Here is a 25345-nt window from a genome sequence, read left to right as displayed (position 1 = left end):
AAATTAATACATTTACTCCTTCTTTAATTGTGTTCCAGCAGCAGCAGCAGCAGCAGTAGACTCTTGAGGAGATGATTTTTTTTTAAGATCAGCAGCAGTGGGCTTCGATCGATAGTGTTTGTCCACTCGGCGAAGTGCATCTTGAAGTAAAATCAGCTTTTTATCATCCTCAATAGTTTCATTGTCGAGGAATTTACTCAGATTGTCCTCAAAGTGTTCGACGGGTGAGAGAGCGAGTTCTATTGGAGTCAATTTATAGGGTTTTGCCATTCTCACTAGAGAAAACTGTTTACAAGTCCTGCAACTATTGGCAGTAAAAGTGTGAAAAAGCTACCGCCCGCCTGAAGAATTCGTTTCTTTTTAAAATTCTTTCCTTTCTTTTTAGAGGCACATGTACGTACAATGGAACGATGTTTCTTTACCTGTTGCTTAACAACTTCTGGAAGTTGAACATTACCCTCGGTCAAATTAAAACAAAGTTCAGATATTAGATTAATGAAATCATTGTCAATACCGTGTTTGAGTATGTCTTTTCTAAGCGGAGGTTTTGAAGTGCTTAGATCTGAAAACAAATGTCTATTTTCATGTAGTTTCTTCAGTGTCATGATAGCGACTAATAGGTCTTTTTAGTGTTCTCGGGGAGATATACTGTAATTTCATTGTCAAAAATATATGTGACTAAACGCAGAGCCTTGGGTGTATTTTGATTAAGATCCAATAGGATATAGCTGTGGGGTTTATTAGTTGCCTGATTGTATGCTGAGAGCAGAAATTTAGGGGCGCCTGGTTAGATTTGTTTATTGAGGGTTATTAGGGAGCTAGAATCACGAACAACTCTGTAGATGATATAGTGGGTACAGTTCAAAGCAAGTGTTCGCATACATTTGCTCTGATGAAAGAGATTATGCAGAACCAGAGTAACGGAAATCTTTTCATGATGAGAGCGAACAGTGAACAATTGCAGCATTTGCTGGGACCATTGTTCAATAGATTCAGCCAGATCGTCAATAATCAGCCAAGAGTTTGGTTCAATAATGTTGAAAAAATCAAGTCCCTGTGTGAACTGTATCTGCTTCAATCCCAAGGTGGCGGCAGCAATTGCTTTTATTTTATTGTATGACTCCTGCCAAATACTATAGCAATAGTAGATTTTTTTTGGCTTTTCTGCAAATATTTTATCACAATTTTTAATTATTTTAGTTAAGAGTGTTGTTTTGCCCGACATTGAGGGCTCACACAGAAACAATCTAAACGGTATTTTAAATTGATACAAGTTCCTTTCAACAGTTCACCTGGAAAACTACATGTAGACCCTAATTGTCTAGTGACTAAATAATTTTTCCCTACTACTCTGTTCTTCAAGAAGACAAAGACAAAGACAAAGACAAAGAATCATATTTTTTCTTTTATTATTTGCACATAAAAAAAGTAACAATACATTGAAAAAAAATACACTTTTTAAATTTATTCATAATAAAAAATACAACAACAACATTTACATAGGTACACACACAGAGAAAAAAAACTTTTTGTTTATAGAGAAAAATAATACAACATTAAATTAGAGAGAGAGAGCAATTGAAAAAATACACTTTTTAAAATTTATTTATAAAAAAATAAAACAGCATTTACATAGGTACAGAGAGAGAGAAAAACACTTTTTTTTTGTTTATAGAGAAAAAAACATTAAATTAGAGATGGCACTTGAAAAAAAAAATCTGCTCTAAGTCCAAAAAAAAGATAACTTTGGTGACGGTGCGCCCCCCGCGCTGGCGGCGGCCGCCCCCCTGGGCCACGAGGCCCCCCCCCCAAAGGCCGCGAGGCCCCCCCCCCAAAAGGTTTTTAGGAAATAATTTACAGGACTTTATTTAAACCGAGACTTTCCCTGTGGGCAATACACTCGATCCGGTCTGAAGTTAAATAGTGTCCAAGGGGGAGGGTGGTCACACCATCTTGACAAACATAGACCTTTTCGGAAATGGTACTCATGGCTATTTTCTCTACATTTACAGTATAGTTCCTGTAGTTCAATGAACGAATTGCCAACAATTTGGCTCGTGGAATTGCATTTTCAACAATACAATTCCTATAAATGTTCATGTCGAAATTCTTGTCCACAAAGCGCGTGGGTACTCCTTTGCAACGTTTCTTGATTTCCTCGTCGTATGTCTGTATAAAGTACACCTTCGGACCTACAAACATACCACGGGAAATCAAGTCCCTTCCCGTTTCAGATTTAAACAATAAAAGCTGATTGGGCGCCCGATGTTTTAATATCTGAGGGTAAAGATCACCACTCCCATTGGGGTAGTCCATCCGTGAGCTGATAATTTCACCGTGCGCCAAATCATCAGTTAGATTTGGTGTTTTTACTTTGAGCAGTAGAGAATCCGTGTCACCGTAGCAGACCTATACTTGCACCTTTTCCGGCCACTGTAACCTAGCCACATTGTAGTATAATTCCAAAATGATCTTTTTTGAGATATCAAATATAGCACTGCCTGCAGCAATATTTTTATTCAGGACAATGCGTCTTTTTTTCCTATTCAAAAGTACCATGTCTGGGCCAATGATTGTAAAGGAAGTGTAATTGGGATCGGCAATAATTCGAGCAAATTGTTCTGGATCGGTCAGGACGTCAAAACGATTCCTATCGCAAACACTCTCACTCATTTTGCCGAAAGCCAAATTCAAAATGAGTTTATAAAGTTCTTTTTCGGCTTTCGTCTGTGCTGCAGAATGTTTGCCGACAAAAGTGTCAACAAATTTTTTCAAATAGGGTTTTTGACTAAACTCGAGTGCTCGGTTATCCTATGTGAAGTTGAAAACATTTTTGCAAATAAATTTTATCTATACTTGGTTTAAAACTATGTTTTTTTTTCGGCAGAAGGTCATCAGAAAATTTTTACTCTGAAGGCCCCCAATGCAAACCGTACACCACGATTAAACGACTCTTGCGAGGACTCAAATAGTCCTTAGTCACAGGTCTATTGATGCACGGGAAAACAAAATCCTTTACTGAATCATGAAGCTCGACTGGTATCTCTCCATCAATTTCAAAAAACCATCCAACCAGTCCATTCTCCTCAACGCTGTCAAAGTTGGCGAAATGGGGAGCTTGAGGGTCATTGAGCCATTTATAGTAGTCACAAGGTAGTGCATAATGGGACCTGGCCGAGGGGTAGAGAGAATTCATATCGAGGAAAACTGCATTCGATTTTGTCCCCGTCTTCTCCCCCGTTGGATTGGTTTCCAAGATACGGTCTCCGTGAAAAACAAAACCCCCCCTCATTGACCACTCGATGAACAGATGCTGATCAATGTCAGTGATTAGCCCAATTTTTTCCCCACTAATTTTCAGGATGAGGTCCATCACTAGATGAGGCGAAGGAAAATAATACCCCAAATCAAGATTAAACTCCTCATAGGTCTTATCCGTATTTTTACACATAATGTCTAACAGGGTTAACACGTCACTCGACAAATACAGCTTGCAGTAGTCAAACCCGTTGTTACACACTCACTCTGCCCAAAAGTTTTTAGAAAACCTGTATTCCTCGGGGGTGCAACTATGGTCGTGAAGACTGTAGTAAAATGATTCAATACAAGGAATAGTCTCCTCGGTGAATCTCGACATGGAACAATAATAATCATAAGGAGAGATGTCCTTGAGCTTTATTAAATCATATAACTTATTTGGAAAGTGTTGATTGAGAAGGGGAAAAGCATTGCAATCGTCATCGTTTTTCTTCAATTGAATTAATTCACTCAATGAATTGTGGACAAAACTTTGTGAATATAAAAAACGAATTTTATTCGTGTACTCAACACCGACTTCAAAAAATTTTAACATAAATTCCAAAACAAGCAACTTTTCTGCGGATTTAGGTATGATTTTGTACGTAAAGCTGTCTATCACCCATGCATCATCATCATCCACTGTTCCATTTCTTTGAAGATGTGCCAATGCAGGTAGCACAAACTTCAGATCGTAGTTAGAGTTATGTATAAAAACCGGTAGAAAAAGTTGTTGTTTAATTTTAAATTACACGAATTGTGAGCCCACCCCCGAAAGTTACTTTGTTCCGTTGAATTGGGGTCAATAAGGTGATTGTGGTCCTGCACCACATTTTTTGGGGCAAAGGTACTCCTAAACACCCAGCAAATTGTTCCCATTTCCAACGTCGGTTGCTCTTTATCCGACAATGTCATTTGATAATTGGTATGACGTAGTCGTGAAATTGCCTTGTTTGCCGTTTTTATTAATGAAACCAATGGCTTTTCCATACTGCCCTCCTCGTCCATAGTAAAAAAAAAACTCTTACAATATCATTTAATTTTTGATGTCACAACAGGCGTGTGCGTAGGAACACGTAACTAGTTTGTAGTCCTTGACTATATTTGGCCTTGATGGGTCCGATACCTCAACTAGTCTTGATTCACAATCCAAAGACACTTTATCAGATTGCAAAAGAGGTTTTTGAAAAAGTTTAAATTGTAAAATGTCTTTGCCTTCTACCGGCATTTCTATTCTTTGATTTCCATGAATTTTGCAATGTCCCATGTGATCTGAAAACGTTCGCTCAGATGTGAATGAGGAAAGGCAAATGGGACAATAGAAACGTTCTCCAAATTTTCTGCCTCGAGATGGGAGTCGACTTATCGCCGTAACGGGAAAAAAATTACCAGAAGAATTTACATCTTTAGGAGGCTGGTAAAGAATACATACAAAATTTATTAAATTTTCCACCATTAGTGTCCTCACTGAGTACAAAACCCCTTTTTATCCGGTTTTCTTCCCCCTCTACCAATTCAGTGTCGTCCTGGGGAACAACCCCCCCCCCCCCCAGAATTTAATTTTCTTTCTAGCATATTCTTATTTCTTTAAATGACCCCGGCTACTTTACCACTAAACAATCAAAATTTACTTTAGGGAAATTTTTTCCACCGTTACGTGCAAGTCTGTCAAGATTTTTCATTATTAAATCATTTTATAATGTTTTATCGCACACCGTTGAAAACAAGTGTTTTAAATATTGAAGTCAAGTTTCAAATGTAAAAATTTGATTTCCTGCTTTAGCCAAAAAATACTTTTGAAATTTTAGTATGAGCTTACATCATCTTCTTATTATAAAGTTTTTTTTAAATCTACCGAGATTCAGATCCATTTGTTCATTTTATAAGACGGTTTATCCACTCCCTCGCTCATTAAATGTATCCAAAGTTGAAATTAGTTTATTCACCCAGTTTAAAATGTTGTCTTCAAAATCGTTTAGACCTGGGTATAATGTCTGTTTGCCTGTCGAAAAATTAAATTAAAAAACGTCCCCAGATGTCCCCTTTTGTAGATACACTTTTTGATTCACCGTTGCTTTAATTCGCCCCCACCCCCCCAAATCTGGATCTGAATATCAATAAGTGCTCGAAGTCTGTCGATATAGCTAAGGAGAACTTTCACAGGGTCAGTTAAAATAATGCTCGCGTTTTCCTCATGTGAGCTAAAATCGATCCTGTACGCTTTCAAAGGGCCTAGATTATATTCTAAAGTATAACAATCAGTAAAGTCTTTTGACTCAGCACTGTGGTCATGTCCTATCCCTGTTTGTTCATTACTAAATTCGCTCATTGTAAAGTTCTCAGTTAAAATGTCACTGGACGATTTAGCTACTGTTGTATTACTACTACTCCTAAAATTAAGTGGACTGGTGGAGGAGGGTGACAGGGAATTGTCAATAACACCACTCCCAGTCTGTTCAATCACATTGGAGGGATGTGACATGAGGTCTCCTAGTACATATTCTAAGGTGTTTGGGGACAATTGGTCAATCCAGTCTGTATTGTCTTCTGATGGAATTTTGTTATGAGGACCCAGTTCAAATTTACTTGTAACATCATCATCTAAATATTCACGCATGAAACTATCCGCCCACTCTGGGTCCTCAAGAATATCAATATCACAGCTTAAGTCCTCCAGGCTGGCCATTTCCCCAAAAACATCATTAAGGAATCCCTCATGCCACTGCATATGATCTAGAACCAGTGTAGGTTCATCTTGGAACTCGGCGGTTGGTGACATAATTTGTACTGTAAATATACCTGCTTCATCACTCAATGATGCCACTGGGGATGATATAATTTTAATCGGTAGAAAAAAAAAGTTTTATTTTTTATGTAAAATAATCATTATTTTATAGTTAATAAACTTTTGTCAATTTCTCATAGTCATTGTCCCACCACCTGAACAATTAAAAGAAGAAGAAAAAAAAAAAAATTAATGGTTTTATTCCGAAAATTTTTTTTTTTAAATAAAAATGCAAAATATGGGTCCAATTCGATTGTTTGAGCCTCTTCATTATAATTGTCAATGAAATTTGACCATTGTTCAACTGACGCAGTATGCCGTCTGAACACTTACTTCTCGGCTTCAGTTAAAGGACACGAATCCTATATGTCGACGGTTACTGGTGCTGTTACTTTCTCAATAATCCGTATTTTCCTGTTTCTTTTTCCAACGGATTTGTTAGACCTGGGCTAAATAAATGCTTTGTAAGAGAGAATAAATTTTTTCTCCATCAATATCAACAATTAATGTGTAATTAAATTGTTGGATGGTCCTTTTTTTTAGAGCTCCCCCCCCCAATTTTGATTCCAGTGGTACACTTTTCATTTTGATCTGACACCATTTTCGAGGGGTTTGAGGCTTTTTTTGAAATTACTATACATTTCTTTTCGCAATAAACTTTTACTTTAAAGAAAAACCGAAATAGTAGCTAACGTTCCTGAGTCAGTGTCAGATAGGAATTTTTTTTCACAAGGCAGTTTTTTCCTAAACATGTTTTAGCTCTGTACCTGAGAAAATTTTGTCTTATTTTTGAAAATAGGGATATAAACAAATTATGTATATACTTACAAATTCTGACTGGACTTCTATATCTGAACTCCTTGGCTAAACTTGAAGGAGGTCAAGATCACAATCTTCAGTAGGCTGAGCTGAGACATTGTCTGAAGTAGTCCATTCTCTTGTCAACGTCCTTCCAGTTGCCATGGAGCTAACGTGGGTGTCAGAGGGCTCTGTCACTCTAAGTTTGGTGGTCGATGGATGGTCTAGATCACATGTAATTTTTCAAGAGAATTTGTAACAGACGCCCTTGTGGCCTTTATTAATGACGTGTCAACATATCTTGCTTTCTTTTCCGTTGTTTTTTATTTGCACTTATATAACACCTTTAAAAAAAAAGACAAAAAATTGAGATGTTATACCAATTGCATTTTAGTTGTTTTTTTTTGGGACAACATTAATGTTATTTTATAAATATCAATTTTCTTGAACAAAAAATTTTTTTAAAAATATGTGGGGGGTTTATTTGGATGGAGGGCCTTTTTTATAAACTGCCCCCCCCCCCCCAGGAGATAACAATGCCCGTCAAAAAAAAAGAATAGCTAGGCTAACAAAGTTATTTATTAAATACGGCTATAAGGTAACAAATTAATTTTTTTGAGGAAATGGGGGGGGGGTGAGGGTTTGAACGCATTATATATATATATATTGTTTTGATTCTTCTTCTAAAGACGAAAAGCATTTGTTTTTATTATTCAAGATTATCCAGTCACTGACACTTCCTTCAACTAGCTTCCTCTTTGTATACTCAAGCGTAAAATTGTTACTAATCATGCGGTTATGAACATTTTGTGAAACTCAAAGTCAATTTAGTCGGAAATTATTAAAACTCTTTGGTATAACAGCCTTTTTTCTCTTTAAACTATCAGATTTCAATCAAATGTAGACATAAATAGAAATTTAAGAAGTGGAACAGTTAATTAACATGGCTCAGTCAATCCCCGTAAGCAGCATAGATTCTAAATTGTTTTGATTCTTCTTCTTCTAAAGACGAAAAGAATCATTAGCCTACTATGATCTAAAATATCACTGAAATACATTTTCCAGCAGTACATGATAACGAGCTATAAGTAAGGAAAAAACCGAAACTCAAAAAAGGAAGCTTTTGTATCAATTAATACACTCAACTTAATAACAAGACAATTTCTTTTTAATATAATAATGAGAATATTTTTTTACTCACCAGAAATTGCTTAGAATTATTCATTTTTTCTATGTAAATGTTTTTTACAAAAAATACTTGTAGTGCTATCTCGAATAAAACTATTCAAAACTGATGGAGAATCTAATATGAAACCTGAATATATACAAAAAATAATTGGCAACTAAAAAAGAGACACCGGTTTTGGTTTACCACTAAAAAAAGACACTGAACTTTGAAATTGCGTAAATCCTCTTGGCAAAGAGTGTAATGACCAGTAAAATAGGACTACCAGAAAAACCGGAAGGAACATAAAGTCCCAGAATTCAATAGAAGGACTATACTGATAAGGGGCTATCATTTTTAAGTGATAATACATTATTTTTTTTTTTATTGAAATCAGGGATGCCAAAAGGATAACTATTATTTTTCATTTAAAGTGGAGACAGAAGAAAATGATATCAAATTCCCTGGGAAACCATTGAAATATTTTGATAGACCCAGGGCCCCCCATAAGGACTTGTTCATTGTCTTGTGTATTTTGCGATTTCTCATAGGCTACTGGCCTAATTTGGCTTTTGTGTGTGCTCCCTTTTAATTAGATTACTTGGATCTTATTGAATGCCACGGCGAATCTATGGTTCAATTTTCCAATAATTTGAGGTATATCTGAATAATTTCGACATTTTTGTTGTTGTCTTTGTACCCCTTTACTCATAGCCTCAATTTTGTTTCAAGGAACACTAAGCTGTTTAACGATATTTTGCGCGTTTGTTTGAACCATATAGTGACCTAGTTAATTATTAAGTAACTTATTTTTCTAATGAAAGCTGAGACGGTATCCTACCAAGGTGGTATCCAGAGGGGGGGGGGGTAGGGGGGTATTAAAATTAAATGATAATATCTCGATTTTTTTTAGTGAGAGCAGGGATCCCAAAAAGTTATTTTTTTTTAATTTAAAGCAGAGACGGCATTTTATCAAGGTGGTATCCAGAGGAGGGGTAGTGAGCTATCATATTTAAGTGATAATACCTCAATTTTTTTTTTGAAAGCAGGGGTGCCAATAAGTTAATTATTTTTTTATATTTAAAGAAGAGACGGTATCCTATCAAGATAGTATCCATAGGAGGGGGGCATAGGAAGTTATGATATTTAAGTGATAGTACCTTGATTTTTTTATTGAAAGCAGGGATGCCAAATAGTTCACTAAATTATTACGCATTTTGTGAGTTATACTTGATACAGCACTTGCACGGTTTTATTGTCCAAAGGGAAGGGGACATAAGCGTCAAACCCGTTTTTTTTTCTTGTTTATTGAATGGGTATACTTTGAAAAAATTCATTCATAAGTACCAGGCAGATTCACACTAAAACGAATTGGTGTGAACAATTCGAAAGCGATATCGACATCCCCACCTAACGTTGCGCTCGAGTGACAATGGCGCCCTTGGTTCAGTTCCCAAGTTACATTAAAAGGCCAGGTCATAATAAAAGCTTTCAATTTGGGAGGTTCAAGGATGAGTCTTTGACAGTCTTATGACCTCAGGGTACTAGATGTTGCAACGTTCTTACGTATCTACAGTGGTTTAAAAAATTCGATCACCCCACAAAGGATTACCAAAAATATGCACAAATATAATAAATGTAACATTTAGAATATTATAACATTTTTTTCAAAGCTTTGAAGAAAAGCAAAAAGGCTAAATAGCCCTAACTATGCTTCAAAGCCATTTCAAAAAGAAACTTTTTTGCGATTTCCATGGAAATGACCATAGCAGAAGCTTTGAGCCTGGGTGGGAATCTAAGAGGGGTCTTTGAGTATTTTGACCACAGGTGACTTATTGTTGCGACTTTCTTAAATTTGGTAATTTTTTTTAGCTTTTGGAAAACAAAGTCTGAACTAAACAACTGATAATAAGTCTCCTAACATTTTGCTTGGATTAAAAGTGACGAACTAGGATGAAAATCTCAACATATTCCTACTTCATTCTGCATATTATTTCATTTAATTACATTTAAAACGGACGAGCTTTTATTTTTTACCAGAAAATAGCTGGCATTTAATTTTTCTTCATATCGAATAAACCATTAAGTGTTTTTTGTTTGATTGTAATTGAAGGGTTGTAATTGGATTGTAATGTGAAGTGTCCATCATGTATTTTTCAATTTGATGAATTTACTCCTTTTAGATGCAGTTTATAATTTGACTGATATTAGTTATTTATTAATTTATAATTTGGAATGAATCCCCAAAAGAAAAAAACGAATAATATCCAAAAGAGCAGCCAAAAACAGTAAAAAAGCAGCAGTTCAGCCTTAGCCTACATGACATATATTCTATAAAGAAGCCAAAAAACTTTAAAATGCATTTTTTTAAATTGTAATTAAAACCAGTTTTTAATACAAGAAGTCTTTTTAAGAATCCAGAAGAGCAAAAAAAAAAAACAACAAAAAAAACAATCAATATCAAAGTCGCCCATTTCAACTGTTTTAAAGGTGACAAAACAGATATAGGCAAAGTAAATTACGAACAAATTAAGATTCAATTTCAAAGTTATATTGGAAGTTTTTATCCTGATAATTGAAGAATATTGTAATACGGTATTTGAAGTTTTGTATGCAGTAATGCTCGATGAAAAAACTACTAATTTTGATAATTATTTATGTTAAGAATACATAACTAATAGATATTGCAACTACTCGTATTATGCAAGGGTTCTGAAACGCCATAGCCATTTCGTTTCTACCACATTCCTACTTCTCTTGATGGATAACGAAGAAGACCAGTTTCCAACCAGCGACTTGTGAATTTTTGAACTCAAGAATAGGCTCGAATCTGTTGTAAATTTAAGCTGTGATTTGAGAAAGACTGATGAAAACATTAATGTTTGCGGTCAACATTGATCACGCTGGCGGCGCGCCCCCGACATCTTACCGGCGGCGCGGTGCGGCGTGCTGTTTTTGGCCCCGCCGCCACCGGTCTTCCCTCATCGGCGCGGCGCCGGGGTCTACATACAACTACCACAAATCAGTATCAATATTCATTTTTTGTTTTCGTGTTTTTTTTTGTTTTGCAGTGTTGCTGTTTGAGCTGTCATTTCTTGTGTTTGTATTGCGACTTCTGTATTGAATAAAATAAGTAAATAAATAATAGATAAATGAAACCCAAAACAAATAGAAATTAAAATAAGTAACAGAGCCAAACTCAAAACGAGCAGAAATTAATATGAGTAGGGTTCAAACCCCTATGCTTTTTAAAAGCCAGAATTTAATTTGCATTTTACTGAAATAAATTCAAATGAACTTACTGAAAAAAATGTGCATTGTCAATTTAATATACATATGCTGATATTTATTCCTTAAAATCTTAACTAATTTTTGATTTCTTAAAGTTATAAAAGTGAAAATATTACTGCAAAAATCCAAACGAATATACTGAAAAAAATGTGCATTGTGAGTTTAAGATACACATGATGATTTTCATTCCTTAAAGTCGTAAGTGATTTTTTATTTCTTAAAGTTATAAAAATGAAAACATTTAAAGGAATTTTTTTCAGCAAAGTAGAAATCATATTCTGGCTCTTAGAAATCATAGGGTTTAGAACCCTACTCAGATTAATTTCTGCTCGTTTTGAGTTTGACTTATTCTAATTGCTGTTTGTTTTGGGTTTCATTTATTTATTAACAGTGATTTGTGGTAGTTATATGCTTGGTAGATTATCTGATTCTATTTTTGTTCATTTTTAGTTTAATGGAGTTCTTTACTTTTTTATGAAAAACTTATTTTACGCAAAAAGTTTTTTTTTGATTAAATTCTGTTCGTTTTATATTTACATATTCTTTTTCAGGGAGAAAGACTGAGCCTCTTCTGAAGTTAAACAACAATCTCTTCCATAAAAACCTTTACTGTCCCCTAGGCATAACTTAAAACCCTTGCCCCTAGTCTCTTGGGTTTGTTTCAACCTCAAAAGCCTTGTTATAAGATATTTATATTATTTTCAATAGAATGGCTACCTCAAAGTTTCTATTAGACGCATTTCGAGACAATAAGACGTGTGGGTAAGGGAGAGGGGGTAGCTGCCCTCCGATAACTTTGACTCTTAAAAAGGGCACTAGAGCGTCTGATTATCAATACAAGGAGCCCCCTTTGAAGTTTATATGGCCACACTTTCTATAGAAACCCTATATGTCCCCAGGGCAGAACTTACAACCCTTGCCCTAAGGGTTGGAGGATCTGTTATCCTCAAAGGCATAATTTCCAGACCGTTCTGATAGGCTAAACAAAATTTCTCTATCGGAACTTTGATTGGAAGTGTTTGAAGAAATGATAGGCGTAGAGGGAGACATTTGCCCTCTGACCACTTTCATATATATATACATATATATATATATATATATATATATATATATATATATATATATATATATATATATATATATATATATATATATATATATATATATATATATATATATATATATATATGTATATATATATATATATATATATATATATATATGTATATATATATATATATATATATATATATATATATATATATATATATATATATATATATATATATATATATATATATATATATATATATATATATATATATATATATATTTATATATATATACGTATATATATATATATATATATATATATATATATATATATATATATATATATATATATATATATACATATATATATATATATATATATATATATATATATATATATATATATATATATATATATATATATATATATATATATATATATATATATATATATATATATATATATATATATATATATATATATATATATATATATATATATATATTTTTATATATATACATATATATATATATTTACATCGGCGCGTACAAACAGCTCCTCTCATTTGATCTGCCATAAGCGGTCCAATTACCCTGAAACACGTATTTTGGCAGAAACTTTCTCAAAATGCCTTTGAAACCAACTTGAGACTTCGAAATCTTCTTTTAATTCCTAAAAACATCTAATAATAACATTGCACTACTAATTACCGATTTGCATGTATGTATTGAAATAAATTAATTTAAAATTAGTTTCTTCAAATTTTAGTGTTCCAACGTTGAAGCCAAATTTCGCGTTCAAGAGAAATCTGACTTGTCTACCTGTGAAAAGATCTAATGTTGCTTATGTTCATTCGTTCTAGGGAGGACTTGTACCGCAGTCCGAGTTTTTATAATGGACGAGATGGGGAAAGATCATACTGCCTATTATATATACAGTGCTCAAAAGACATAATTTCTAGACCCTTCAACTACGTTCAACAAAATTGCTCAAAATGTTGATTGGAAGCGTTTGGAGAAATGATGGGCGTGGAGGGGGCACTCACCTTCCAATCTCCTGCAATATGTAAATGGGCAGAACTGACTCTGCATAAAGATATGAAACCAAAAAGGATGATAAACAACAGAAACAAATAAACTTAATCTTAAAACCGCAAAAAAATACCACAAATAATTGCGGCCTTTGCGGCTCTCTAACGCCTAAAAAGGACAGCAAAAGTCGTACTTTACTGGTAATTAAATAAAAAAAAAAGTTTTTTAACTGAAAATAAGGAGCGACATTAAAACCTAAAACAAAAATAAATTATTCCGTATATGAAAGGGGCTGTCCCCTCCTCAACACCTCGCTCTTTACGCTAAAGTTTTTATTGTTTTAAAAAATAGAGTTGTGAGAAAGAGTCTAACTTTAGCGTAAAGAGCAAGGCGTTGAGGAGGAGACATCCCCTATCATATACGGAATAATTTCTGTTCGTTTTAAGTTTTGGTGTCGCTCCTTACTTTAGTTAAAAAAAAAATTTATTTATTTTTTGAACGTTTTTGAATTAATACAGGTTTTGATTGGCTCACCGTACATGAATAATTAAAACAAAATTTGCATATTAATTTTACTTTTATTTGGTTAAATGGCATTCTCGAAAGTTGTTTAATTTTATTTACGAACGTTTTCATTAGTAATAAATATACGTAACTTACGAATAAATTTACGTAACGAACTTCTATATTCATATATTTTTAATACGTATATTAGGGGGTTAGCCCCCTACACAATACCTCGCTCTTTACGCTAAAGTTCGAATTTTATTCCAATTCTTTAAAAATGACCCCTTGATGACAAAGGCCGTTAATTAGAATAAAAAGCTCTTATGAAAGTACTAAAAAATCTTTGGCTTAAAAAGCGAGGTATTGACTAGGGGGCGAAGCCAATCATATATGTAATAATTTTTGTTCGTTTTAAGTTTAGATATTGCTCCTTACTTTCAGTTGAAAAACTTTTTATTTAATTTCTGATCGTTTTTTAAATAATGCTGGGAAATCTGGCGCCCCCTTCATAGCAATGTCCCTTACCACATGAATACTTCCTCCATGGAAAGATCATCCCACATAACCCCTGACCACCCCCTCCCCACTACCAGAAAAGATCCTCCCCTGAAAACGTCTGTATACTTCCCATTACCCAATACTATATGTAAACATTGGATAAAGTTCATAACTTTCAGCCCTCCCCCCGGGGATTTTGGGGGATTAAGTCATCCTAAAAGACATAGCTATTATGTTTTCGAACATGCTGAACAAAATGGCTATCTCCAAATTTTGATCGGGTGACTTTAGAAAAAAATGAGCGCGGGAGGGGGCCTAGTTGTCCCCTCCATTTTTTGGTCACTTAAAAAGGGCAATATAAATTTTAATTTCCGTTCTAATGAGCCCTCCCACGATATTCTATGACCACTGGGTCGATACGATCACCCCTGGGGGGAAAAAACAACAAAAAAAACCCAAATAAACACGCATCCGTAATCTTTCTTCTGACAAAAAAAATACAAAATTCCACATTTTTGCATATAGGAGCTTGAAACCTCTACAGTAGGGCTCTCTGATACGCTGAATCTGATGGTTTGATTTTCATTAAGGCTCTATAGCTTTTAGGGGGTTGTTCCCTCTTTTTTCAAAAATCAGGTAAATTCTCTCATGCGCGTAACTTTTGAAGGGTAAGACTAAACTTGATGAAACTTATATATTTGAAATCAGCATTAAAATTTGATTCTTTTGATGTATCTAATGGTATCAAAATTCCGTTTTTTAGAGTTTCGGTTACTTTTGAACCGGGTCGCTCCTTACTTCAGTTCGTTACCAGGACCTGTTTGATAATTTTCGTTACCTACGTATTATATCAAACACGTTCGAGAAGTTTGCTCTCTTAGATGTGAGAAAAACGGGTTTCATCTGTCTGTATTTAGAGACAATTAGCTTAGGGCTCGGTAGAAAAACTACGTCGTAGGTATATTTTAATTAAATGTTTAATATACAGAATTGCTATTTTGGTTAGGTTAGGTATTTAATATAATGCTTTCTGGGCGGCCTGCTTTCCATAATTCTAATTGTCGTAGTTTCCATAACTGTATATCTAAAGTATTATATTTTCATCATATTTTAATATTTTTCATTATGATTAACCTTACATCACTTCTCGAGTGTCTTTGGTATAATTATTTGAAAAAAAACTACGTTTTCTAAAGAGTTAAAGAGGCTGAGTTACAAGGTCGAACCTTAAAACGTACAGGGATTAGGAGGCACAGTTGAGGGGCTGCCGCCCCCAAACCCCGCTTTCGCAGCCTTTAAATAAAAAAAAAATTTAAACTGAAAGTAAGGAGCGACATTAAAACTTAAAAAGAACAGAAATTATTCCGTATATGAAAGAGGCTGTGCCCTCCTCAACGCCTCGCTCTTTACGCTAAAGTTTGACTTTCTCACAACTCTTTTTTTAAACAATAAAAACTTTAGCGTAAAGAGCGAGGCGTTGAGGAGGGCACAGCCTCTTTCATATACGGAATAATTTCTGTTCTTTTTAAGTTTTAATGTCGCTCCTTACTTTCAGTTTAAATTTTTTTTTTATTTAAAGGCTGCGAAAGCGGGGTTTGGGGGGCGGCAGCCCCAACTGTGCCTCCTAATCCCTGTACGTTCTAAGGTTCGACCTTGTGACTCAGCCTCTTTAACTCTTTAGAAAACGTAGTTTTTTTTCAAATAATTTCTGCACGTTTTTGTACAGTTTATTACTTATTATTGCTTGACTAACTGTTAGCTGATCGTGTCAGGAGTTAAAGTTGGGGGCTGCCGCCCCCCAAACCCCCGCTCTTGAACATTCTTGTGTTAAGGCTTTTAATTCCTGAATACTCAAATCACGTCGTACAGGGTGCCTCCTAATCCCTGTACGTTTTAAGGTTCGAACTTGTGACTCAGCCTCTTTAACAGCCCCCCAACTGTGCCTCCTAATCCCTGTACGTTTTAAGGGTCGACCTTGTAACTCAGCCTCTTTAACTCTTTAGAAAACGTAATTTTTTTCAAATAATTTAAAAAAGAAACTGAGTTTCTTTTCAAAGTATATAAAAAAGTTGCTCTGATGGTGAATCGAACCCGAGTTTTCCGCCTGAAAGTCTAAAGTCTCAGCCGCTGGGCTATACAAACACAATAGTAATTGTTGTTTAGCAAATAGAAGGTATTTTCGACGCAAGCAAATTCCCAAAAATCTTGATATGTGGTTTTTGGAAAACAGGGAAGGAGTGATCAGATTGAGCTGAAATTTCGACGATAAGCTCCCAGGCCCCAGGAAAGCTTATCCTCTAAATTTCAGCCCGATCAGACAACGTTAAAGGGGGGTTGTGGAGGGAAAAATTAACATGGGCTAATATAGGAAAACGAGGTTTTTCGTAAATGTAAATTCGGGGGATAATTTTTTCGGTCTGAAAATATCAAAAGGCCCTAACAGGTCGAATTCTGCTTCGAATGAGTCCTCATTCAACCGGATCCGTTGCCAACTGTGGCCTGTAGGCGTGGCTAAGAAAAAAGAAAAGAGATGAACTTTAAGTGGCTTTATTTGTTTTTTTTGAAAACAGGGAAGGAGTGATCGGATTGATCTGAAATTTTGAGGATACGCTTCCGGGCCATAGAAAAGCTTAACTCCTAAATTTCAGCCTAATCGAACGACGTTAAAGGGGGGTTGTGGTTGGAGGGTCGAAACTTCCGGCCCAGTTTACCCCATGAAGATAAAGTCGGAGGAGGATGAAATTTTGCAAGTTTCTTAGTTTGAGCTTGGGCTACAAAATGCAATTACCGCCGTCTCTCTGCGACCTCTAGGACCTGAAATCGCTTAACATTGTGGTGGGTCGCCTCTTTATAGAGGCACAAGTGTGCCTCCTTGATAAGTGAGTACCTAATTTTTTAAAAAAGCCTTTTTTACAGCATTAGAATCTTAACGTTACTGCTAAAATGCTGCATCCATGAATAATACTTATTTTTTTTCTTAACTTTGTGTGTATCTTCTTTCTATATCAGCCTTGTTTTTGACATTTTATGTATATTATGAGTTTTGCTTCCTTTGTTATTCTCATAATAATCGCTTCGGGTTTCATTTCATTCTTCATAGTAATTTTTGCCACGAACAGATCAAGGAAAGGGACAAGGGGGAGGGAGACATCCTGACCCGAAGGCTGGCTTGTAAGAGGATGGGGGAATGGCTCGTAATACACTTTGTGATCTGACAAAATAAAACCTGAACCTTAATTTTCTAGCTTTGGTACACGTAAGTGTTTGCCTCGAAGACGTATTTAGCTATTCCTGTATCAGTCCCTTCTAATGATTAAATTAAGAAAAAAAATACACAACTGAAAGTAAGGAGCAACGTTAAAACTTAAAACGAATAGAAATTATTGCGAATACAAGGGAATAACCCTTCTCAATCTCTTGGTCTTTACGCTAAAGTTTTTAGTACTTTAAAATGATTCTCATTAGAATTAAACGACCGAATTGGGACAAAAGTCAAACTTAGGCGTAAACAGCGAGGTATTGAGGAGGGATGGCTCCCTCATATACGAAATAATTTCTGTTCGTTTTGAATTTCAATGATGCTACTTAATTTCAGTCGAAGAAACTATTTTTTAAGATGGCCCACGGAAAATTCCTAAACGTAAATTCCCCGGAAAAAAATTATGTTGACAATTCCCACTGGAAAATTCACTCGAAAATTCTCCTTATTTTTCATTTCAAAAGAGACTTGTTTTTATTTAATATCTTATCATTTTTCAAATCATGCTGGAAATTCAACCTTAATAGAACATTTTCTCCAGAAATCACTACCCTCTCCGCCTCCGAAGGAAAGTTTCTTCCGCGGGAAGTTTTCCATGGAGAATTTCTCCCGCGGAAAATCCTCTCCCCGAAATATGTCTGTGTAGCTCCCAATAACAAATACTATATTTAAACATTGGGTAAATCGCATAACTTATTACCCTTTTCTCAAGGGCCCTGGGGTGGGGTCTTGTCATCGCTAAAGGGTTAGTTATTGGACCATTCCATCATGTTGAACGATATGTCCATATCAAAATTTTGATCAAATGACTTTGGGGAAAAAAAGGGCCCAGGAGGGATGCTAGTCGCCCTCTAATCTTTTTGATCACTTAGGAAGGGAACTAGAACTTTTAGTTTCCGTTTGAATGAGCCTTCTCTCAATCTTTTGGGACTATCATTTCAGTACAATCACCCCTGGGGAAAAAGCAACAACAAAAACAAATAAACACGCCTCCGTGATCTATTTTCTGGCAAAAAATATAAAATTCTACATTTTTGCAGATAGAACCTTGAAACCCCATAAGATAAGGTACGCTGAATTTGATGGTGTGGTTTTCATCAAGATTCCTTGACTTTTTCGTAATGCCCCCTCTTTTTTCAAAAATCAGGCAAATTTTCTCCGACTCGTAGCTTTTGATGGGTAATATTAAACTTAATTAATTTTAAATATTTGGAATCAGAATGAAAGACCAATTCTTCTTATAAGTCTATTGTTACCGACACTTTGGAGTACTGTTTTTTGGAGTTTCGGTTACTATTGACCCGAGTAACTCCTTACGGCCTACTTAACGTTTGTTACCGGGAACTGCTTTAAAGAAGCTTCAGCAAATGAAGGTTGACTAAAAACCATCCTAGAAACAGGACAGCCAAGCAACGGTTGACAAACTAGAGTATAATCCAAGGAGAACATAATGTGGCTTCAAAGCTTTTATATGAAGACATTATAAAGGACATTTGCATCGAGAAAAGCATGTAAAATAAGTTTTAATATACAGGATAAAATTGATTGTATGTAATTTAAATTGTTCGTGTTCTGTGTCATCAACAAATTTTTCTTGAACCTTATTGTACCATTAGGATTTATGTAGAAAAAAAAACCAGTAAAACAATTGATAGTAAAACAATTAAATATGTATACAATATACAAAAATATTCTTTAGAGAAGTAAAATAACTATAATCAGATATCTTTAATTGGTTTGTTGTTCGGGAGGCACCAAATTTCATTCTTGCCCCGGGCGCTGACATTTCCAGATCCGTCCCTGATTTCTCTTCGCTGTAAGTTTAACTTACTGCATGGGTTTACTGTAGCTTGTTTCAGGTTTTAAAGTTGCTCTTTACTTTTAATGAATAAACATGGCTTAAAAATCATTATAACAAAGGTTTACACCAAACAAGATACCTGATGGAAAGAACTTCGTGGAAACTGAAATTATACTTAAAACAAACGTGATATACAATTTCAAAGTAAATCCAACCATTTTTTCGGTTTATGTAGCATTTAAGAATCACAGCTGCTGAGTTCCCTCCCATATCTAAGAGCTATAACTATAACGTATACGGAATACATTATATCGTATCTAAATATTGTGCTACTTGCTTGCTATCAGGAAAATATCTCATCTGTGCAAAAAGTTTTAACTCCAAAATTGTTTCAAATGATCCTCCTTACGCTAGAAATCTGCATTCAACAAAAAATATTTATTCCTTACTCTTTAAGATAGGATCCTCCGCTAATATCTTATCGGAGTATTAAAACTAACTGTTTTAATCATGTATTAGTTAATGTTAAAGATAAAAACACGACTTGATTTAAGGATTTAATCTTTAAAAGGTATACATTTTCTAAAGGTATACGCAATTAACTTCCTAACCCCAGAAGTACAGGCGAAAGGGCTCATAAAATAGAGTTCTTCATTAATAGGCTTGGTATCTTCCCCTGATTACTAGATTTCTATATGACCTCTACTACGGATCAAATATTGCTCGATACCGATTTTTATGATTGCAGTCTTTCAGAGATGGAAGATCTCACGGGTCCAGTTTTACCGTGAGAATTTTCCAAGTTCAGTCTAGCAACGGTGCTTTCTTCCATGGACGCAGTTTTTTTTGTAAATTTTTGGTTGGTGCAATTTTCCTGGGAGAATTTTCCAAATGAAGTTTTCCATTGTCATAATGTTCAGTGGGTACAGACCTTTAAGCGCAAATCTTTCATGGGAGCACTTTTCTTGGGTGAAATTCCTATTCATGCAGCTTTCTTCTAGTTCAAATATTTCCAAATCCCTAAATTTTTTCAGGGACATTCATTTTGATAAAATATGGATTATAGAAAGTTCTCTTTCTCTTGAATTACTCAATTAAAACACATGTAAAATCCATTACCATAACGGACTTCTAACCAAATAAAGTGATCGCTGTTAAGGATCTCTTGGAAAATTATTTTATGGACAGAACAAATTGGCATTTATTTTTTTCTGAAGCTTAACCAACTAGAAACTTACAACCAGACTGTTTTTATACCATAAAAACCAAGCGTATACAATTACACTTACAAACAAGGAAGTTGCAACTTAATCTTTGTCTGGTTCAAAGTAGTATACGGGTATAACATTTTAATTCCTCAGAATAAACAATACCAAATTTAACTAATTCTTTGTTAATGTTAAGATTTATTTTTTACGATTTTTCTTTATTTTTAGCAATAAATTAGTTGGTATGAGCATCATTTGTAACAACCATTAACTATAAATTAATGGTTGACAAGGTAAATATAATTTAGATTCGAAAACCTAATTATTACAAAGGCATTCTTCATACTACCCAAGAGATAAGTACAAGGACACAAGCAATCAGAGGCATCATACAAAGTTATAATCTTGCACAAACTTAAGCTATTTTATTTACGATATATTTCGTATGGTGTGCAAAACACTGGTGCATTATATTTGCGATTGACCGCTAGCTACAGCACTAAATAAAAGAAAAAATTATAGAAATCCGTTTATTCTATTTACTTAGACGTACATAATTTCAATAAAAGACCCAGCATTGTAAAAAGTGAAACAGCTATTTTGGTCATCAATTTATCAGGTCCCCGACTGCCTTTTGATGGGTGGTCAGGCCCGTATATAATATGTCTGATTCTAAACATCCTAATATTTAAACACATCTAGGAGCCCAATGATTGTTTGTGGCCTAGGGTCAATAGTAGGTAGATAAGGTACTACCAGCAGGGCTGTCAAATGAGGCAGGTAGGTGCCACCTGTATTCCCCTCCCCCGCCTAAATTTTGAAAAATACCCTACTTCTCTGGTATTTTCATTGAAAAAAGATCGAAAAAAACAAAATTACCCCCTAGTTTCTTAAAAATACATTCCCCCAACATTTTTGTGAATTGGCCCCCTGCTTACCAGGGGGCGAGTGTGTGTGAATATAGAAATGTGAAAGGATAACCCTTCTCTACAAAATTCCAACAAAACAACCTTTTCTTGCACAAGTAACTGGAGGGTATATTTCATCAAAGGCATTTACTAAACGAATAAATATTATATATGATTTAATGTAGCTAACTTCAGCCTTAGAACATTTATCTATTCGTAAGCCTTCTACTGGTATATGAATTTGCTGTTAATTACGCGTAAAAAAGTTTAGACTAAGTGTGAATTCAATAACCGTGGTTTCCTCCTTTCAGATCCAGGGCACGGTTGCACCACCATCCCCAATTTAATTAAAAAACCAACAATTATAAATAATCTTAATAAAATACCTGCAAGGAATTCCTTCGATTTCATCAGCTTGCTCAGCCAAAGAACATTCAAGGTCTAGGTAAGAGGCGTACTCACCATCTTTATAAACTTGTAAAGTTGCATCATCCACCTACAAATCAGTAATAGATGTCAGGTGAAAATCTTCAACTGAATGATGATAAAACGTTCAGAAGCAAAGTTAATGAAGTCCATAAAGCAAGCAACATAGGAAATTAAAAAATAAAGAGTGTTATACGTTTTATTTAATGCCAAGTTGAAAAGACCCCCAGGATTTCAAATGCACTGAAAACCACAGTTATTAAAATAGTTTATCTCATTCCACACAGGGCCATTTTATTCTAACTACAAATTTTTTCTTCATTTTTTTATCGCTACTTCAAATATTCTTTCAATGCCCTTTGCCTTAGATGCTTGGACTGGTCATATTTGATAGTCTAGGTTGTTCATTTTCACTCATTGTTAATTTACATTTCCCAGTTCGTCCTCTTGATCTTGTCGCATTTGATGGTTCAGTTTATTCATTTTGAGCAATTGTTAATATACATTTCTGTCCTCTGGGTAATATGAAACTGCTGGAAATGCCCTTTGTTAATAGATTCATTACATTTGATATTTTATACTCAGCTATGTTTCTTGTGTATTTTTACATGCGTCGGAGGTATTAAAAATGGATAGAACGTAAAATAAAGAATAACTATTAGTTGTTGTAACGTCAGGTCTGTTCAACAAGAAGCTACGCAAAATCTCCTTATCCATGAGATGGAAAAGTACAGGATTGATATGTTATGTGTTTCCGAGAGCGGAATCCCTGACTCTTGCTCTGCAATGATTACAAGGCCTGAAACGCTACAACAGTTCCACATTTTCTACCCCAGAGTAGACGATAACTCGGGATTCCCGGCGCTGGTTTCATTATGAACCAAGGAACCAGAAACGGAATTTTAGATTGGGAACCTTTTTCTCCCAAACTGCCAGGGTTAGGCTTAAAGAAAGCCCTGCAAATGTATCCATTCTCTCCGCATATACTCCTACTCGTGATGTCACTGTTACCCCTGAATAAATTCCATGCCGATTTGCAAACAGTGTCTTCTTCAGTTGCTGCACGATACTAACTGATTGCTTCTGGAGACTTCAATGCGAAAGTTGGTTCGTCTGATCACACCACCAATCAAATCCTTGGAAAGTTCGTACTGGGACAAAGGTGTGAAAATGGTCAAAGACTGGTAAATTAGGCCTTAATGAATTATCTTGCTGTGATGTTGTCACCAACACTACGTCTCAGCACAAGCCAAACCATTTATTGACATGGTACTCTAACGGTGTTACTAAGACCCAAATTGACTTCATTCTCGCCCGCAAAAGCTGAAGAAGTTCAATAATGGACTTACGTTCTTGAAGCGGGGCAGACAAAGGCTCGGAAATGGGGTCTGATCACAAGCTAGTCCTTGCAAAAATCCTGCTGCTTCTTGTAGCTCGGAAAAAAAAACTAAAAGTCTGAATCAACATTGGTAAGTTGCAAGATAAAAAAGTTCGGGAAACTCTAAACATTGAGCTATTGAGCCGTTCCAATAACCTAAACTTGAATGAGGAGGAAAACCCCGACCCTGAGCGAAGATGGGAGACCTTTAAAACAGTGATAAAAGAGACCACCGAAGAGATCCTAGGCCAAATGAAAGTAAAACGACAGCATTGGATTACCCCCAGAACCCTGTCAACAGTCAGGGAGCGATGTAAAAAGATGAGCGGCCCTAAAAATGTCACGAAAGAGTGACGGAGACATGTCAAGTGTTCTGCTCGTCTATACTACCGCGAAATGTGGGAAGAAACTGCTTTGTCATTACAAAAAACAGCTCGCGCTCATGCCAACCGCAAGCTCACGACAACGGCAATGCGGAACAGCTCTATGGTATCCTTAAAGAAGTATGGAGGACAAAAAGATCTCCCAAAGGAGTTGAATACATCAGTTATTCTCCCATTTCACAAGAAAGCTGATAAAACTGAGTTAAAAAAACCGAGGGATAAGTCTAATTGACATAGCGGTAAAAAAATTTTGGTATTATTCTCCTTAACCCCTTCAACGGAGAAAAGAACCCGTCAGAGCCGGCTTCCATCCGGGTAGAGGCTGCAATGACAATAATTTTACGCTCCACCTCATTATCCAGCAGTTTGAAAGGTATAATTTGCCCCTGATTTGGATATTGTACTTGCAAAAACTTAGGAGAATCTTGGGAAATAACGGAACGTCCCTGAAATTTGTTGAACTGCTATAAGCATACTATGAAGGGTCAGTGAGTCAGTGAGATGAGTTCAAAATTACGAAGAAGAGAAAAGAATTCATGGTTGAGTTTGGAGTAAAATGAAGATGCTCCCTGTTTCCGTCTCTGTTCATCTACTGCATTGATTGGTTGCGTGAGAATGCCCTATCTTCTCATCCAGGAGTTCAGTTTTGATAGACATTTCACTTGAAGAGCTTGAATAAGCTAATGCTTTCTGAATCCTTTCAGACCAAGAGAAAGCCCAAAACATGGTCGATGATGTTGTGACATAGGCAGATTGCATTGGCTTTAAAGTCATCGCACGGAATGCAAAACTAAGGTAATAAATCAAGCCGATCTTCTGTAACTAACTGTAAATCAAGTGTAGTTGGATCAGGTCAACAGCATCACATACATTGGCTCCCAGCTTTGTGTTGATGAATCTTCAGACGTCAATATCCAACAGAGATTAAAGAAAAGCGCAGACTGTCTTTACCTCCCTGAAAAGCCATTATGAGACAGGCGTTAACTTAGTGTATACACTAAAGTTTGAATCTACCTAGCTCTAGTCCGAACAATCCTTTTTTACGAATGCAAAACTCGGTCAGTGAAGAAACCACATGAAAATGAACTGAAGGTATTTCAGAATACCTCTCTGCGTAGTATCCTCAGGATACACATACGTGATGGCATATCAAACGTGGACATACGACAAATGTGTGGTATCAAGATAAACATTGCCCTCACGATCAAAGAACGCCGACTTAAATGGTTAAGCCATGTCTTACGGAGACCACCAGAGTACCTTCCTCGCTGGATCCTTCTAGCTGAGCCCCTCAGCCTATGCAAGAGACGCCAAGAAGGACAACGGAAAAAGTGGTGGAACCTGGCTAAACCTGATCTTGAACCTATTGGGGGGTTCAAAAGGTTCAAACACAGATGAACAAAATGGCTCCCACTTGCAGAGCAGCTGGCAGCAGACCACACTTCATGATCCAAACAAGTCTCGATGATCCTCCATATCGGGCAAAGAGGGAACGCCGTATTTCCGCCACAAATACAAATATATATATATATATATATATATATATATATATATAT

General features: G+C 35.5%; 1 protein-coding gene across 6 annotated transcripts in view; it reads right to left on the bottom strand.

The window, feature by feature from the left end:
- The window catches only part of LOC148947717 (uncharacterized), a 258938-nt gene that overhangs the window by 142834 nt on the left and 90759 nt on the right, over positions 1-25345 (bottom strand). For all 6 annotated transcript variants that reach the window (XM_089095389.1, XM_089095391.1, XM_089095392.1 and 3 more), the window contains exon 7: positions 21989-22098. In XM_089095389.1, the coding sequence (XP_088951515.1) occupies positions 21989-22098 (110 nt within the window). The remainder of the gene's footprint in view (positions 1-21988; positions 22099-25345) is intronic.

This window comes from Artemia sp. Qi Xiang Cuo, chromosome 10, assembly GCF_049724085.1.
Source record: "Artemia sp. Qi Xiang Cuo chromosome 10, ASM4972408v1, whole genome shotgun sequence".
Classification (NCBI taxonomy): domain Eukaryota; kingdom Metazoa; phylum Arthropoda; class Branchiopoda; order Anostraca; family Artemiidae; genus Artemia; species Artemia sp. Qi Xiang Cuo.
Note: the sequence above shows the minus strand (reverse complement) of the source record. Positions and strands in the feature narration are given on the sequence as shown.